The sequence below is a fragment of the Crinia signifera genome, chromosome 6 (assembly GCF_055691185.1).
Source record: "Crinia signifera chromosome 6, ASM5569118v1, whole genome shotgun sequence".
Lineage (NCBI taxonomy): Eukaryota > Metazoa > Chordata > Amphibia > Anura > Myobatrachidae > Crinia > Crinia signifera.
The window spans coordinates 26,833,445-26,851,742 of record NC_139222.1 but is presented as its reverse complement, the minus strand read 5'-3'; the positions used below and the strand labels follow the sequence as shown (position 1 = coordinate 26,851,742).

At 48.2% G+C, this 18,298-nt stretch overlaps 1 protein-coding gene across 3 annotated transcripts; it reads right to left on the bottom strand.

Annotated features, from left to right (window-relative positions):
* Positions 1 to 340: 340 nt before the first annotated feature.
* Positions 341 to 14,616, bottom strand: LOC146010129 (uncharacterized). 3 transcript variants are annotated; one of them, XM_083151043.1, is made up of 5 exons: positions 14,508 to 14,616; positions 13,772 to 13,934; positions 13,431 to 13,622; positions 4,551 to 4,674; positions 341 to 3,686 (listed from the first exon to the last, which is right to left on the bottom strand). In XM_083151043.1, exons 2-5 carry the CDS (start codon positions 13,847 to 13,849, stop codon positions 793 to 795), a joined length of 3,288 nt encoding a protein of 1,095 aa, XP_083007169.1. In that variant the 5' UTR covers positions 13,850 to 13,934; positions 14,508 to 14,616; the 3' UTR covers positions 341 to 792. The 3 variants fall into 3 exon arrangements, with proteins under 3 accessions (XP_083007169.1, XP_083007170.1, XP_083007171.1); XM_083151044.1 differs by lacking the exon at positions 14,508 to 14,616 and adding an exon at positions 14,248 to 14,435; XM_083151045.1 differs by lacking the exon at positions 13,772 to 13,934 and having other exon boundaries at positions 14,508 to 14,597.
* Between the last annotated feature and the right edge of the window lie 3,682 nt (positions 14,617 to 18,298).

The following is an 18,298-nucleotide window of genomic DNA, read 5'->3' as shown; positions in this document are numbered from 1 at the left end:
TTCTTTTGAAAATATATTTTTATTATATATATATATTTTTTCCCTTTAAATGTGATTAATTTTATATGTGAAATCAAGTTTTTTATATAAACATTTACGTGTATATACCGATTACATGACAAACAATATTTATGCAATCGCTATAATACCTTCTTCTATATCTGTAGGTGGCCGCCTATAAAAATTGTAATGTATTTTATATGATAAAATCTTTTATATACAAATAAATGAAAATAAATATTCATAAACAGATAAAGATTGTGTATGTGAAGTGATTTCATCCATGGTGCAAATTATTAAATAAATAATAAAAAACAGCGCAGATACTCCATTTCTCGTTCTTGTAATTACAAATAAATATAGGTTTTATTACAAAATAAACTTATAGGGCATCTTCACTTTTGAGTAGACTTCGGCCACTTATTGACATTGTGATGCAAAGATATAATAGTTTTGTCACCTTTAACCTCTACAAAAAGGGGCTACACCCGATTCAGTTATCCCAGCCTATCGCTTTAGTGGAGATAAGCAGGTAACAAATCTCATTATGGGAGGTGATGTATGAAGTCACCCACAGCAACAAGCACCAGCTTCTGCCATTTATCTAGAACAGTCTGTGAAATGGCAGTTAGGACCATCTACCAGGGCAGTAAAGAGTGGGCACAATGGTCTTAGGGTCCACCCCCTAACTGCAAACTGATGCTATTTGTGGGTCCATGGTCAATTTGGTGACATTCCATTGGATACACTCCGGGTATCACTTTTTGCCTATATTGCCGCTGATGTCGCCATTTATAACTTCTCTCCGTTATGAATAGCCTGATGCTTAAGAAGTTGAGGTTTTCTAAAAAAACATTTCCCACATGAACCACAACTGTAGGGTCTCTCTCCTGTGTGGACTCGTCGGTGCCTAGTGAGGTCTGAGGAGATCTTAAAACGTTTCCCACACTCCGTGCAAGTATACGGTCTGTCTCCGGAGTGCAGTCTCTGGTGCTTTGCGAGATCTGAGGTGTTACTAAACGATTTCCCACATGTGGGGCAGCAAAAGGGCTTCTCCCCAGTGTGAATTCTCTGGTGTATGACCAGGTGGGAGCTGCTGACGAAGCATTTCCCACATTCGGAGCAGGGATACGGTTTTTCTCCAGTGTGGCTCTTCTTGTGCGTAGCCAGGCTTGAGCTACAAAGAAAAAACTTCCCACATTCCCTGCAGGAGAAGGTCTTTTCTCCGGTGTGAATCCTCTGATGTCTAACTAGGTCGTAGGCATTTGTAAAACATTTCCCGCATGTGGGACAGCAGTGCGGTTTCTCTCCGGTGTGAATCCGCTGATGTTTTATGAGATTGTACTTGATGGTAAAACATTTCCCACATGTGGGGCAGGGGTAGGGCCTCTCCCCTGTGTGAGTTCTCTGATGGATGATGAGCTTAGCATTATATTTAAATTCTTTCCCACATTCCGAGCAGACAAGCGTTTTTTGTTTTGTCTGGTGGACATTGTGTTTGGTCTGAATGGTTCTTGGTTCACAGGAGACCTTCATATTGTCAGATGTGGGAGTATATAGGTCAGTGTGTGTGAGGCCTCCTCCGTCACATGACGCCGGTTCCTCCTTACTATGAGTAGCTGTATACTGTGTATGACCTGTGGGTGTATATAGGTCAGTGTGTGCGAGGCCTCCTCCGTCACATGACGCCGGTTCCTCCTTAGTATGAGTAGCTGTATACTGTGTATGACCTGTAGGTGTATATAGGTCAGTGTGTGTGAGGTCTCCCACGTCACATGACGCCGGTTCCTCCTTAGTATGAGTAGCTGTATACTGTGTATGCCCTGTGGGTGTATATAGGTCAGTGTGTGCGAGGTCTCCTCCGTCACATGAGGCCGGTTCCTCCTTAGTACGAGTAGCTGTATACTGTGTATGACCTGTGGGTGTATACAGGTCAGTGTGTGCGAGGTCTCCTCCGTCACATGACGCCGGTTCCTCCTTACTATGAGTAGCTGTATACTGTGTATGACCTGTAGGTGTATATAGGTCAGTGTGTGCGAGGCCTCCTCCGTCACATGACGCCGGTTCCTCCTTAGTGTGAGTAGCTGTATACTGTGTATGACCTGTGGGTGTATATAGGTCAGTGTGTGCAAGGCCTCCTCTGTCACATGAGGCCGGTTCCTCCTTAGTATGAGTAGCTGTATACTGTGTATGACCTGTGGGTGTATATAGGTCAGTGTGTGCAAGGCCTCCTCTGTCACATGACGCCGGTTCCTCCTTAGTGTGAGTAGCTGTATACTGTGTATGATCTGTGGGTGTATACAGGTCAGTGTGTGCGAGGTCTCCTCCGTCACATGACGCCGGTTCCTCCTTAGTGCGAGTAGCTGTATACGGTGTATGACCTGTAGGTGTATATAGGTCAGTGTGTGCGAGGCCTCCTCCGTCACATGACGCCGGTTCCTCCTTAGTATGAGTAGCTGTATACTGTGTATGACCTGTGGGTGTATATAGGTCAGTGTGTGCGAGGTCTCCTCCGTCACATGAGGCCGGTTCCTCCTTAGTATGAGTAGCTGTATACTGTGTATGACCTGTGGGTGTATATAGGTCAGTGTGTGCGAGGTCTCCTCCGTCACATGAGGCCGGTTCCTCCTTACTATGAGTAGCTGTATACTGTGTATGACCTGTGGGTGTATATAGGTCAGTGTGTGCGAGGCCTCCTCCGTCACATGACGCCGGTTCCTCCTTACTATGAGTAGCTGTATACTGTGTATGCCCTGTGGGTGTATATAGGTCAGTGTGTGCGAGGTCTCCTCCGTCACATGACGCCGGTTCCTCCTTAGTATGAGTAGCTGTATACTGTGTATGCCCTGTGGGTGTATATAGGTCAGTGTGTGCGAGGTCTCCTCCGTCACATGACGCCGGTTCCTCCTTAGTATGAGTAGCTGTATACTGTGTATGACCTGTGGGTGTATATAGGTCAGTGTGTGCGAGGCCTCCTCCGTCACATGACGCCGGTTCCTCCTTAGTATGAGTAGCTGTATACTGTGTATGACCTGTGGGTGTATATAGGTCAGTGTGTGCGAGGTCTCCTCCATCACATGACGCCGGTTCCTCCTTAGTATGAGTAGCTGTATACTGTGTATGACCTGTGGGTGTATATAGGTCAGTGTGTGCGATGTCTCCTCCGTCACATGACGCCGGTTCCTCCTTACTATGAGTAGCTGTATACTGTGTATGCCCTGTGGGTGTATATAGGTCAGTGTGTGCGAGGTCTCCTCCGTCACATGACGCCGGTTCCTCCTTAGTATGAGTAGCTGTATACTGTGTATGCCCTGTGGGTGTATATAGGTCAGTGTGTGCGAGGTCTCCTCCGTCACATGACGCCGGTTCCTCCTTAGTATGAGTAGCTGTATACTGTGTATGTCCTGTGGGTGTATATAGGTCAGTGTGTGCGATGTCTCCTCCGTCACATGAGGCCGGTTCCTCCTTACTATGAGTAGCTGTATACTGTGTATGCCCTGTGGGAGTATAACAGTCATTGAGATTTCCTTCTGTATAAAATGTTTGTTCCTGAGTTCCCAGAGAGTGAATCTTTTGCTCATTGATTGCGGGCTGGATATTTATAATGGTTCCGTGATCCTCAGTTATAAAATCTGGAGAAATAGGCATCTGGAATTCCCTGGATAGTCCTACCACCTCTGTAAAATCTGTGGGGAAGACATACATTGGGATTAAATGATATAAAAACTGGTATAGAATGAGTAGAAAAGGTTCCTGGGAGTAAAATTTTAGAGCTATAGTTACTAATAAACAATATCCACAAGGTCTCCACTTGGTAAATATACCCTAGAAATTTGATGATGTTGCATTAGAGAGGTATTTATTGATAACAAATCACAAACAAGGCAGTGACAACACAGATGTCGGTGACAGCCAGCATGGCCACTAGCACACCCCCCACGTGCCGAAGACATCGGCGCCTGAAAAGGGGGTGTGACCTTAACAGATAGGGGCTTGGCCTCACCCACCAATCATTAATCATTCTTAGACATTTATCTTCCTTTTTGCCCGACTCTCTCCTGTCCCAGATAGAAAGATTATATTCTGGAAAACTTACTAAACCCTTAACTATACTGACGGTTACTACAAGCAGTATCATTGTGCAATCTGCTTACAATAGTTACCGCATATACATTTCCCACAGCGAATCTCTCTATAAAAGTGCTAGATGAAGAATTATTTTGTCCGGCTGCTCTGATGCTTATAAACCACAATCAGTGTACATAGAAAGGACCTTCCCACTGCACCTCAGTCACCGGGTAGTGGGAGTATAACAGCACACTCCTGATGGGATGGGGGAGGGGGGGTATATCCGACCACTGTCCCCGTGTAAGTATTCACATAGATGCTGAGTCACTAACCTGCAAGCTGCCATGTAACCTCCTTCCTGCAGCATCTCTATAACTGAACACTACTATGCTAGGGCATGCAATGCTTAGTAGGTAGTCCTGCCTTATAGTGATGACTGGTCCGACATATACAGCCAGGACTGTGATTAATATATCACTTACCCAGTGACTGGAGGGGACTGTGATTTTCCATCATGAGGTCTTTGTACAGATCTTTGTGTTCCTCTATATACTCCCACTCCTCCATGGAGAGATATACAGCGACATCCTGATACCTTATAGGAACCTGACAAACACAGTGACACAGTCATCACCCAGACACATCCCCCGGTGTTACTGTATAATGTCCCATTCCCAGCAGTCACCTCTCCGGTCACATCCCCGGTGTTACTGTATAATGTCCCATTCCCAGCAGTCACCTCTCTGGTCACATCCCACGGTGTTACTGTATAATGTCCCATTCCCAGCAGCCACCTCTCCGGTCACATCCCCTGGTGTTACTGTATAATGTCCCATTCCCAGCAGTCACCTCTCTGGTCACATCCCACGGTGTTACTGTATAATGCCCCATTCCCAGCAGTCACCTCTCCGGTCACATCCCCTGGTGTTACTGTATAATGTCCCATTCCCAGCAGTCACCTCTCTGGTCACATCCCACGGTGTTACTGTATAATGCCCCATTCCCAGCAGTCACCTCTCCAGTCACATCCCCTGGTGTTACTGTATAATGTCCCATTCCCAGCAGTCACCTCTCTGGTCACATCCCACGGTGTTACTGTATAATGCCCCATTCCCAGCAGTCACCTCTCCGGTCACATCCCCCGGTGTTACTGTATAATGTCCCATTCCCAGCAGTCACCTCTCCGGTCACATCCCCGGTGTTACTGTATAATGTCCCATTCCCAGCAGTCACCTCTCCGGTCACATCCCCCTGGTGTTACTGTATAATGCCCCATTCCCAGCAGTCACCTCTCCGGTCACATCCCCGGTGTTACTGTATAATGTCCCATTCCCAGCAGTCACCTCTCCGGTCACATCTCCCTGGTGTTACTGTATAATGCCCCATTCCCAGCAGTCACCTCTCCGGTCACATCCCCGGTGTTACTGTATAATGTCCCATTCCCAGCAGTCACCTCTCCGGTCACATCCCCCGGTGTTACTATATAATGCCCAATTCCCAGCAGTCACCTCTCCGGTCACGTCCCCCGGGGTTACTGTATAATGTCCCATTCCCAGCAGTCACCTCTCCGGTCACATCCCCGGTGTTACTGTATAATGTCCCATTCCCAGCAGTCACCTCTCTGGTCACATCCCACGGTGTTACTGTATAATGTCCCATTCCCAGCAGCCACCTCTCCGGTCACATCCCCTGGTGTTACTGTATAATGTCCCATTCCCAGCAGTCACCTCTCTGGTCACATCCCACGGTGTTACTGTATAATGCCCCATTCCCAGCAGTCACCTCTCCGGTCACATCCCCTGGTGTTACTGTATAATGTCCCATTCCCAGCAGTCACCTCTCTGGTCACATCCCACGGTGTTACTGTATAATGCCCCATTCCCAGCAGTCACCTCTCCGGTCACATCCCCTGGTGTTACTGTATAATGTCCCATTCCCAGCAGTCACCTCTCTGGTCACATCCCACGGTGTTACTGTATAATGCCCCATTCCCAGCAGTCACCTCTCCGGTCACATCCCCCGGTGTTACTGTATAATGTCCCATTCCCAGCAGTCACCTCTCCGGTCACATCCCCCGGTGTTACTGTATAATGTCCCATTCCCAGCAGTCACCTCTCCGGTCACATCCCCGGTGTTACTGTATAATGTCCCATTCCCAGCAGTCACCTCTCCGGTCACATCCCCGGTGTTACTGTATAATGTCCCATTCCCAGCAGTCACCTCTCCGGTCACATCCCCCGGTGTTACTATATAATGCCCCATTCCCAGCAGTCACCTCTCCGGTCACGTCCCCCGGGGTTACTGTATAATGTCCCATTCCCAGCAGTCATCTCTCCTGTCACATCCCCCGGTGTTACTGTATAATGTCCCATTCCCGGCAGTCACCTCTCTGGTCACATCCCCCGGGGTTACTGTATAATGTCCCATTCCCAGCAGTCATCTCTCCTGTCACATCCCCCGGTGTTACTGTATAATGTCCCATTCCCGGCAGTCACCTCTCTGGTCACATCCCCGGTGTTACTGTATAATGTCCCATTCCCAGCAGTCACCTCTCCGGTCACATTCCCCCGTGTTACTGTATAATGTCCCATTCCCAGCAGTCACCTCTCCCTGTGTTACTGTATAATGTCCCATTCCCAGCAGTTACCTCTCCCTGTGTTACTGTATAATGCCCCATTCCCAGCAGTCACCTCTCCCGTCACATTCCCCGGTGTTACTGTATAATGTCCCATTCCCAGCAGTCACCTCTCCGGTCACATCCCCTGGGGTTACTGTATAATGTCCCATTCCCAGCAGTCACCTCTCCGTTCACATCCCCCGGTGTTACTGTATAATGTCCCATTCCCAGCAGTCACCTCTCCCTGTGTTACTGTATAATGCCCCATTCCCAGCAGTCACCTCTCTGGTCACATCCCCCGGTGTTACTGTATAATGACCCATTCCCAGCAGTCACCTCTCTGGTCACATCCCCCGGTGTTACTGTATAATGACCCATTCCCAGCAATCACCTCTCCGGTCACATCCCCTGGTGTTACTGTATAATGTCCCATTCCCAGCAATCACCTCTCCGGTCACATCCCCCGTCCCCCGGTGTTACTGTATAATGTCCCATTCCCAGCAGTCACCTCTCCGGTCACATCCCCCGGTGTTACTGTATAATGTCCCATTCCCAGCAGTCACCTCTCTGGTCACATCTCCCGGTGTTACTGTATAATGTCCCATTCCCAGCGGTCACATCTCCGGTCACATCCCCCCGTGTTACTGTATAATATCCCATTCCCAGCGGTCACCTCTCCGGTCACATCCCCCGGTGTTACTGTATAATGTCCCATTCCCAGCAGTCACCTCTCCGGTCACATCCCCCGGTGTTACTGTATAATGTCCCATTCCCAGCAGTCACCTCTCCAGTCACATCCCCCGGTGTTACTGTATAATGTCCCATTCCCAGCAGTCACCTCTCCGGTCACATCACCCGGTGTTACTGTATAATGCCCTGTAACGATCAGATCAGGTGATCGATCAAATTAACGTATGCCTCCTGTTATGATTATCTGTGCCATCAATGTATGTCTGGTATGTTTGGTAAAATCATGCCGCCTGTGATTATTATGTGGGAGATCAGAACATGTCATGTATTATGTGTGTGGACTATTGGTGACCCAGGGAGTGTAGCCATCTGTGGACTCCTCTGGAGTTAGGATGTAAGATAAGATCTGAGACCCCTCATAAACCAGATTGGGGGGGAGAGCAATAGTGTCCAGCCAACCGGCCAAAGTGGCTCTGGCCCTGCACTAAATGACCTCTTATCACTTGAGGAATGTATAAGATCTACTTCAAAGCAGGGACAAATTCTTTATGGGAAAGATCTAGGGACCTTCACTAGGCTCAGCAAGGGAATGGTTAAAAATCCCAAGGGTGGGAGGGATGAGGGAGGCTGCAGATAAAACCTCTGTACCTTGGGATAGTCAGTGTCACTACCTGGGGGTCTAGCGATCAGGCTGTAGGCGACGAGAGATTTCTTGTGGAGGACCCCCCCACTTCAGGATTGTAAGATACGGTTCTGTCTTTTTTCCCTTTTTATTTTTGAAATTGCATTTAAAACTTGTGTGTACTTTTAAAATCACTGTAAAACCTTGTAATTATTTTCTAAAGCTCTGTAGTATTTCTAGGAATAAATAATACATATTCCCAGTTCTGGTTCTGTGTTCCTAAGACTCATTAGCCTCGGAAGAGAACGGCTGAAAAACGTTACCATTGTTATCTTGTAGTGTATGGTCAGGGGCGAGCCAAGCCGCCCCTTGCGCAGTTTCAGGCGCTAAAATCAGGTTTTGGCTGGTGGCAGTGTACCTCAAGGAAAGGACCCGAGTGTCCTGAGTGAACCCCAGTCACGGCCGGCGCTGCTCAGATTGACGTATCGGAGCAGGCGACCGGTGGGTCCGTGACATTTGGTGGCAAGCGGTGGGGTGGAGAATTCATTTTTCTCTTTAAGAACTTAAGTGAGTGTGGGTAGAATTTTGTGAGAAATACCCACATCACCAGAATCAGAACTCAGAGCTTTACTATAGTTTTAAAAGTCACACAGTGGATGCAATTTCTGTTCCCTCCCTTCTCTTGTTTTTCTTTCCTATCATTTTATTTGACAAGTGTGAGACTCCGGATGGCTGATTACCAGCAGATGAGGAGAGATGACCTGGCGGTCGTGTGTGTGCGGAGGAATATCCCTTGGTCTGGCCAGAGTAGAAAACGTATGATTCAGGCACTAGTGGATGCCGATCGGACTCTAGCTGCTGGAGGAAACCAGTCCATGGACAATCCTACCCCCAGGGGCTCAGTCAGCACTGGACAGTACAAACGATGCCGCGCCAGGGTTAAACCCTTCTGCTGGACCCAGCAAGTCTACACTGCCGAGCGACCTTCTAGCTGTTATCGGGCAAATTAAGAATGTGAACCCCGTATTCGCTTTGCAGCTGGTGCAGCACTGCCAAGCCATTGTCGACAGAGAGGCTGCGGAGCGCAAAGCCACTGTGGACAGAGAGGCTGCGGAGCGTCAGGCCGAGCGTGAGTACCAGTTGGAACTGGTGAGGCTCAGGGGGCTGATCGCTGTTGGTGAACCAGTGGAGGATGATACAGGGCATCATGATGGCGAACCTTTACGTGAGACTTTATCTGCCGTGGCTACTGAGTTAGCAGGAGATGGGCTTCGTACTGAACTTTTACTGTCTGCGGAAGTAAATAATGTGTTGGATCATGGTGTGGACTCTGTTATCAATCATGGGGAGCCTAACAAGGGACAGAGGTCCCAAATGACCGCTGACGCGAATTTCACCGGACCGCGTCAGGCACAGTTCCCTGTCTTGAAAGCAGACAGAGGAAGCCAAGTGAGTGTCAGCTTGGTTGTGAGTAATGAGCTGGCCCTGGACACTACAGCCGATGCTCAGAGAGGTGACATCTCTGCTAGCACCAGGGAGACTGTAGGATGTGTGGCAGTCAGGGAGACTGCAGAGTACCAATCCCCTACAGCACCAGAAGAGCCCAGTGAGTATTCTGACCCATATGGTGATGATTATCCGTTTAGGCTTATGAGCCCAGAAGAACTCACTACAGAATGTCAGCTGCAAGGTATCTCCTGCCCCAACAAGTCCCGCTGGGAGATGATCAAGCGGCTCACCCGTGCACGAAATGATGAGCGCAATGTTTTTGGCATGTATCGCGGTGAGTTCCTAACCTGGGGTCCCGATGCGACTCCTTGGTTACTGCTGAGAGACCTGACGGACTGTTTTGAAATAGCGCAGCAATATGCTTATGATTGTAAAAAGCTCGATACTCCATGGTGGAAAGAGCAGTGCCGCTGGGCAGAGGCTGAAAGGAATCGCCTGGAACAGCTTCTATCACCAGCTATGGAACCAACGACACAGCCTACCGGGGTTTCCCTCATGGACATGGTACCCGGGCCTGCTACAATCGGTGTGGAACCTGTTCCAGAGACCTCACATCACAAGGTCCAGTTTAAACTGCTGGAAGATGTGAGCAGCATGTTCCCTCCCGTTGCTCCAGATTTGTTGCCGGAAGCGGCTGGCTGCATAGTGAAAGTATGCAGGGGAGAGACTATGTCGGGAATAGGGATGGGACTTTCTGACTGTATGCAAACAAGTATGTGTGGGACTACTGATGTGGGACTTTTATTAACTCCACACATATCTGTCGCTAACCCTTCTGAACCATATGATGCATCTCAGGTAGTATGTAACCATGCTGAACATTGCAATGTTGTTATTTTGTGTGAAGCCCCTGGGATGATCTGTGATAGTGCCGTACCTTCGGTACAGGTGAAGGGTGAGTTAGAGACAGGTATAGTGGGTAATCCTTGCCAGTTTGTGGGGTTAAATGAATGCCCTAATCTAGTTGGGAATGAGACACCCTCACTCATCAGTGGTAGGAGTGCTGATGGTGATGTCATTAAGGTTGCTGTGCTAGACGTTAACCCTGTTCTTCCAGTGATGTCTGGTTGTGACATGGTGCCCGGGGACGCTAACTGCAGAAATGGGACAGATCTGAGTTGGTTGCAGGCAGAGCATGTACCTGCCAATAAGTTACTGGTGACAACATGCTCAGATAACCCCATTCCTGCTCAGAGACAATGGGATCCAGATATAGCGTTTTTGCCATGGTTCAATTGTAAGCCAGCAGGATGGGCCCCATGTGTTGTGGAAGATGCACAGGCTAATTTGCAGGTATTGCAGGATGTCTCCCCAGGTTATGATAGTGATGTTGCTGTTGATAATGTGATGTCTTGCGCTACTGTGGGAACTGTGGTACCAGGTATAATAAGTGACCTGGTGGGCCCTGTGTGCACTGTAGACCTGTCAGATAGGGAGAGAGTGTCCCTTACTGCAGCTTTCCCCCCAAACCCCCCTCCTTACTGTAGCCACACAAGAATAGATACAGGAACACAGCAGGGGTTACCTCCAGACACTGAGAACTCTCCAGAGAGTGCATTTTTCCAGCATCACTGGATAACGGATGCCTCTCCTGAGAACCTCAGTGGCACCACCCCAGCCACAGAACCTGCGGGTCTGGGAGGGAAGGTCAGGCTCAGGAAGGTGTCCTGGACTGACATGGAAAGCTTGGCTTTCCACGCAGAACTGAGAATCAACCCTGCACAGGCTGCCCCATACCTGGGAAGTGGGAAAGATACCCCTGGGTACAGTGAGAGGGTTGTTTCAGGAATAGAGCCAGTGGCTAGTAGGGAAGCTGCTGTGTGTAACCAGAAGGGTGGGAGGGCCCGCGAAGCACAGGTAAACTCAGCTATATTAACCTCAGAAAAGCTGAGCTGGGATGTTCCCAAGACAGGGGACAATGACCTGCTGGTATTCCCCCTTGCAGAAACGTGCCCCCCTTCACAATTCACACACACAGACACAGAGGGCGAATCTCCTCACAAAAGGATGAGGTGTGAGGTGTTGAGTGAGTGGACCTTCCCCCCAGTGAAGGGGAGGGGGGGTCAGTCAGCTCAGGAGAGGTGCTGGGAAGACATTTTTAAGTCTGTATATAGTGCTGGGAGAATGCCCCACACCTGTGGTATAGTTAAACGTGCCGAGTTACGAGTCCCAGGGGGATGGCCGTTTGGGGTGTGGCGGAATGGTCTGGTACTGATCTCAGTGAGTAAGGCCAAACTGCCAGCTGCAGGGGAGAATCCATGCCCAGGAGTTCGACGCACAGCTGTGGTGGGCTGTGTCAATGCCAGCCAGGATGGAAAAGGGGGACACAGCTTCCACTATATCAGTGTGCTCACAGACTATGGGTCAGGTGGTTTCAAGTATAGGGAAATGTTAGTACAGATCCCGCAGAATCAGTGGCAGTCTGTCTCAGCACAGAGACCACTGCTACCTGTCCAGGTGATGTAGTTAATAGCGCACCGATGAGACGGTGACGTGGGTCACCGCCTCTGTGCGCCATTTTAAAAGGGGGAGGTGTAACGATCAGATCAGGTGATCGATCAAATTAACGTATGCCTCCTGTTATGATTATCTGTGCCATCAATGTATGTCTGGTATGTTTGGTAAAATCATGCCGCCTGTGATTATTATGTGGGAGATCAGAACATGTCATGTATTATGTGTGTGGACTATTGGTGACCCAGGGAGTGTAGCCATCTGTGGACTCCTCTGGAGTTAGGATGTAAGATAAGATCTGAGACCCCTCATAAACCAGATTGGGGGGGAGAGCAATAGTGTCCAGCCAACCGGCCAAAGTGGCTCTGGCCCTGCACTAAATGACCTCTTATCACTTGAGGAATGTATAAGATCTACTTCAAAGCAGGGACAAATTCTTTATGGGAAAGATCTAGGGACCTTCACTAGGCTCAGCAAGGGAATGGTTAAAAATCCCAAGGGTGGGAGGGATGAGGGAGGCTGCAGATAAAACCTCTGTACCTTGGGATAGTCAGTGTCACTACCTGGGGGTCGAGCAAGCAGGCTGTAGGCGACGAGAGATTTCTTGTGGAGGACCCCCCCACTTCAGGATTGTAGGATACGGTTCTGTCTTTTTTTCCTTTTATTTTATTTCTGAAATTTGCATTTAAACTTGTGTGTACTTTTAAAATCATTGTAAAATCTTGTAATTATTTTCTAAAGCTCTGTAGTATTTCTAGGAATAAATAATACATATTCCCAGTTCTGGTTCTGTGTTCCTAAGACTCATTAGCCTCGGAAGAGAACGGCTGAAAAACGTTACCATTGTTATCTTGTAGTGTATGGTCAGGGGCGAGCCAAGCCGCCCCTTGCGCAGTTTCAGGCGCTAAAATCAGGTTTTGGCTGGTGGCAGTGTACCTCAAGGAAAGGACCCGAGTGTCCTGAGTGAACCCCAGTCACGGCCGGCGCTGCTCAGATTGACGTATCGGAGCAGGCGACCGGTGGGTCCGTGACATGCCCCATTCCCAGCAGTCACCTCTCCGTTCACATCCCCCGGTGTTACTGTATAATGTCCCATTCCCAGCAGTCACCTCTCCGGTCACATCACTCGGTGTTACTGTATAATGCCCCATTCCCAGCAGTCACCTCTCCGGTCACATCCCCCGGTGTTACTGTATAACATCCCATTCCCAGCAGTCACCTCTCCGGTCACATCCCCCGGTGTTACCGTATAATGCCCCATTCCCAGCAGTCACCTCTCCGGTCACATCCCCCGGTGTTACTGTATAATGTCCCATTCCCAACAGTCACCTCTCCAGTCACATCCCCCGGTGTTACTGTATAACGCCCCATTCCCAGCAGTCACATCCCCCGGTGTTACTGTATAATGACCCATTCCCAGCGGTCACCTCCCTCATTGTTAGTGTATAATGTCCCATTCCCAGCAGTCACCTCTCCAGTCAGCAGCTGAATGATCTTATAGGTGAGTTCCAGGATCATCTGCTCATTGTCTTTCCCATGTATCAGTGATTGAGGTGGAGGATCCAGGATGAGGCTCTGAGTCCTGCCCAATCCTCCTAACACTCCGGGACATATATTGGGAGTCATAGATTCACCAGATGTCTTCTTTACTACTGTGTAATCCTGTGTTATGGGAGACACAATAAAAACAAAGTATAACTACCACTAAAATGTGTCCCAGAATGTCCTGCATCAATCCCAGAATCCCTCCCTGTTTCACTATTAGAGATAAAAGAGATCTCGGTTACATTCCGGGAGTCGGACCCCCTCACCTCTCCAATCAGCAGGTAGATGATCTCCAGGGTGAGATTTAGTATCCTCTCTGTCATGTGACTCCTGTCCTTGTCCATCCTCAGTGATGTGAATACAGAACTGTATTACACGTGTTTAACCAGCACAGGGTATCATGTATAACCACTATTCTGTCCCTAGAATCTGGGAATAAGCCGTACATATGATCAGCAGCATTACACATACACATTATGCTTCTTGGTTTATCAGATCTTGATCTCTTGCAGGCAGCTGTTTTCTCAATCACTATCACATCCCTCATTTAGGTGCTGAGCTATCATTGCAATTTAAGGCTTAATCTCTCCAAAAAAAACCCACTTAATCTCGGGCGTTAACCGTAAAAATGTAGTATGCCCCAAATATATGGCCAGATCCTCCCACCTCCTTCCATAGTTTTGATCATATATCATGAAGGTATACAATGACCGGCCCATTATGGACTACACAGTCCCCTTACCTCTGATATCCTACTACTGTACCACATTGCACAAATAGGATTATTACCCCACAGTCTACAGCCCCTGTGTACAATGTGCATGCAGTATCAGCGCTTGCAATCACGAACACTGATGCCTGCAATTAATATTAATTAAGAAACATATCAGATCCTTCTTTTCACTACTAATCAACATGCACCCATTGTACATAGGACTCCATACTTTACTATAACTCTTTATAATTATTCAGTATCAGCTCCTATATAAGGACAACATTTACCTGCAAACACTGTGAATGAGGAAACAAATCAGCTCTTTGTACTTTGCTGCTGACAGATCAAAGGAAAGATCTCCGCGTTCAACGTTCCGAATGACTTCCGGATTCTGCGTTCCAACTGACTTCCGGATTCTGCGTTCCACCCGACTGCCGCTCTGTGCGTTTCACCCGACTTCCGCTCTATGCGTTCCACCCGACTTCCGCGCTGTGCGTTTCACCTAACTTCCGTGTTCTGCGTTCCACAGACCGGATTGTGTGTCTGTCGATGTCCCCCTCCCCCTTTGGGCTCATACTTCCGCGGTTCCAACCACACGCTGAGCGCAAGCGCAGACCTTGGCGGTCGCCTGATTGGCCAGAAGTAGTAACAATTGCTCTTGTCACATTTATTTTTATGGAAATCAACATCCGGTTCATTCAGGTGGGGGAGAGTTTAGTGGAAACCGCCATAGAGGAGACATTGCTGCTGCCCATGTAAGTGTGGTGAAACAAGTAACTTTTGGTTGTTTTTTTTTTGCTTTATACATTTTGCTTTAAAAGGCCACATGTGTTTGTCACATAATTGGGGAAATGAGCTAAGCTTTGCATTGTGATAAAGTGGAGAGAAATAATGCACCAGCCAATCAGCCCCTAAATGTCATGTTACAGACGGTGCTGGAAAATGACAATTCGGGTCAGATGGGGTGGTACTTTATCTCTCTGCAGTCCTTAGTACAGAAAAAGGGGGATTAATCGAGGTGCCCTGAAATCTCAAATCCAGAGAGCTGACACTCGCCTAGAGGCGCCGCACAGGATAGGAATCTGACTCACCAAACTAACACTATTGCTGTTCTGATGTTTCTGCTTCTAGATTGATCTGTGCGGTCGGTGAAGTTCAATTCCAACTGTAAGTAGAAAGAATTGTAGAGACTCTGCCTGAGAATGGATGATGACCATTATATGACAGAGAAGATATTAAATCTCACCCTGGAGTTCATCTGTCTGCTGAATGGAGAGGTGAGGGGGCTTATCTCTATTATTAACACAGGGCCATGACTGGGGAGGTGAGGGGACCTGGGAGTGTCACAGTGAAATCACTTATATCTATAGTAATAATACAGGGACGTTACTGGGGAGGTGAGGGGATCTGGGAGTGTCACTGTGACATCACTTATATCTATAGTAATAATACAGGGAGGTGACTGGGGAGGTGGGGGATCTGGGAGTCACTGTGACATCACTTATATCTATAGTAATAATACAGGGACGTGACTGGGGAGGTGAGGGGATCTGGGAGTGTCACTGTGACATCACGTATATCTATAGTAATAATACAGGGACGTGACTGGGGAGGTGAGGGGATCTGGGAGCGTCACTGTGACATCACTTATATCTATAGTAATAATACAGGGACGTGACTGGGGAGGTGAGGGGATCTGGGCGTGTCACTGTGACATCAGTTATATCTATAGTAATAATAACAGGGACGTGACTGGTGAGGTGAGGGGATCTGGGAGCGTCACTGTGACATCACTTATATCTATAGTAATAATACAGGGACGTGACTGGGGAGGTGAGGGGATCTGGGCGTGTCACTGTGTCATCACTTATATCTATAGTAATAATACAGGGATATCACTGGGGAGGTGAGGGGATCTGGAAGTGTCACTGTGACATCACCTATATCTATAGTAATAATACAGGGATGTGACTGGGGAGGTGAGTGGATCTGGGAGTGTCACTGTGACATCACTTATATCTATCGTAATAATACAGGGACGTGACTGGGGAGGTGAGGGGATCTGGGAGCTTCACAGTGACGTCACTTATATCTATAGTAATAATACAGGGACGTGACTGGGGAGGTGAGGGGATCCGGGAGCCTCACTGTGACATCACATATATCTATAGTAATAATACAGGGACGTGACCGGGGAGGTGAGGGGATCTGGGAGCGTCACTGTGAAATCACTTATATCTATAGTAATAATACAGGGACGTGACTGGGGAGGTGAGGGGATCTGGGAGCTTCACAGTGACGTCACTTATATCTATAGTAATAATACAGGGACGTGACTGGGGAGGTGAGGGGATCCGGGAGCCTCACTGTGACATCACATATATCTATAGTAATAATACAGGGACGTGACCGGGGAGGTGAGGGGATCTGGGAGCGTCACTGTGACATCACATATATCTATAGTAATAATACAGGGACGTGACTGGGGAGGTGAGGGGATCTGGGAGTGTCACTGTGACATCACTTATATCAATAGTAATAATACAGGGACGTGACTGGGGAGGTGAGGGGATCTGGGAGCGTCACTGTGACATCACTTATATCTATAGTAATAATACAGGGACGTGACCGGGGAGGTGAGGGGATCTGGGAGCGTCACTGTGACATCACTTATATCTATAGTAATAATACAGGGACGTGACCGGGGAGGTGAGGGGGTCTGGGAGCGTCACTGTGACATCACATATATCTATAGTAATAATACAGGGACGTGACTGGGGAGGTGAGGGGATCTGGGAGCGTCACTGTGACATCACATATATCTATAGTAATAATACAGGGACGTGATCTGGGAGCGTCACTGTGACATCACATATATCTATAGTAATAATACAGGGACGTGACTGGGGAGGTGAGGGGATCTGGGCGTGTCACTGTGACATCACTTATATCTATAGTAATAATACAGGGCGGTGAGGGAATCTGGGAGCGTCACTGCGACATCACTTATATCTATAGTAATGATACAGGGACGTGACTGGGGAGGTGAGGGGATCTGGGAGCATCACATTGACATCACTTATATCTATAGTAATAATACAGGGACGTGACTGGGGAGGTGAGGGGATCTGGGCGTGTCACTGTGACATCACTTATATCTATAGTAATAATACAGGGACGTGACTGGGGAGGTGATGGGATCTGGGAGTGTCACTGTGACATCACTTATATCTATAGCAATAATACAGGGACGTGACTGGAGAGGTGAGTGGATCTGGGAGTGTCACTGTGACATCACTTATATCTATAGTAATAATACAGAGACGTGACTGGGGAGGTGAGGGGATCTGGGAGCGTCACTGTTACATCACCTATATCTCTAGTAATAATACAGGGACGTGACTGGGGAGGTGAGTGGATCTGGGAGCGTCACTGTGACATCACTTATATCTATAGTAATAATACAGGAACGTGACTGGGGAGGTGATGGGATCTGGGAGTGTCACTGTGACATCACCTATATCTATAGTAATAATACAGGGACGTGACTGGGGAGGTGAGTGGATCTGGGAGCGTCACTGTGAAATCACTTATATCTATAGTAATAATACAGGGATGTGACTGGGGAGGTGAGGGGGTCTGGGAGCGTCACTGTGAAATCACTTATATCTATAGTAATAATACAGGGATGTTACTGGGGAGGTGAGGGGATCTGGGAGCGTCACTGTGACATCACTTATAGCTATAGTAATAATACAGGGATGTTACTGGGGAGGTGAGGGGATCTGGGAGCGTCACTGTGACATCACTTATATCTATAGTAATAATACAGGGACATGACTGGGGAGGTGAGGGGATCGGGGAGCGTCACTGTGACATCACTTGTATCTATAGTAATAATACAGGGACGTGACTGGGGAGGTGAGGGGATCTGGGAGCGTCACTGTGACATCACTTATATATATATATAGTAATAATACAGAGAGGTGACTGGGGAGGTGAGGGGATCTGGGAGCGTCACTGTGACATCACATATATCTATAGTAATAATACAGGGACGTGACTGGGGAGATGAGGG

What these genes read in the sequence shown, in the direction of transcription:
- LOC146010129 (XM_083151043.1), bottom strand. Translation starts at nt 13,849, where the DNA reads ATGGACAAGGACAGGAGTCACATGACAGAGAGGATACTAAATCTCACC. An exon ending in TTCAGCTGCTGACTGGAGAG is followed by an intron (nt 4,675 to 13,430) that starts GTGACTGCTGGG and finishes TGTGTTTGTCAG; the next exon opens with GTTCCTATAAGGTATCAGGA. An exon ending in CAGTCCCCTCCAGTCACTGG is followed by an intron (nt 3,687 to 4,550) that starts GTAAGTGATATA and finishes TCTTCCCCACAG; the next exon opens with ATTTTACAGAGGTGGTAGGA.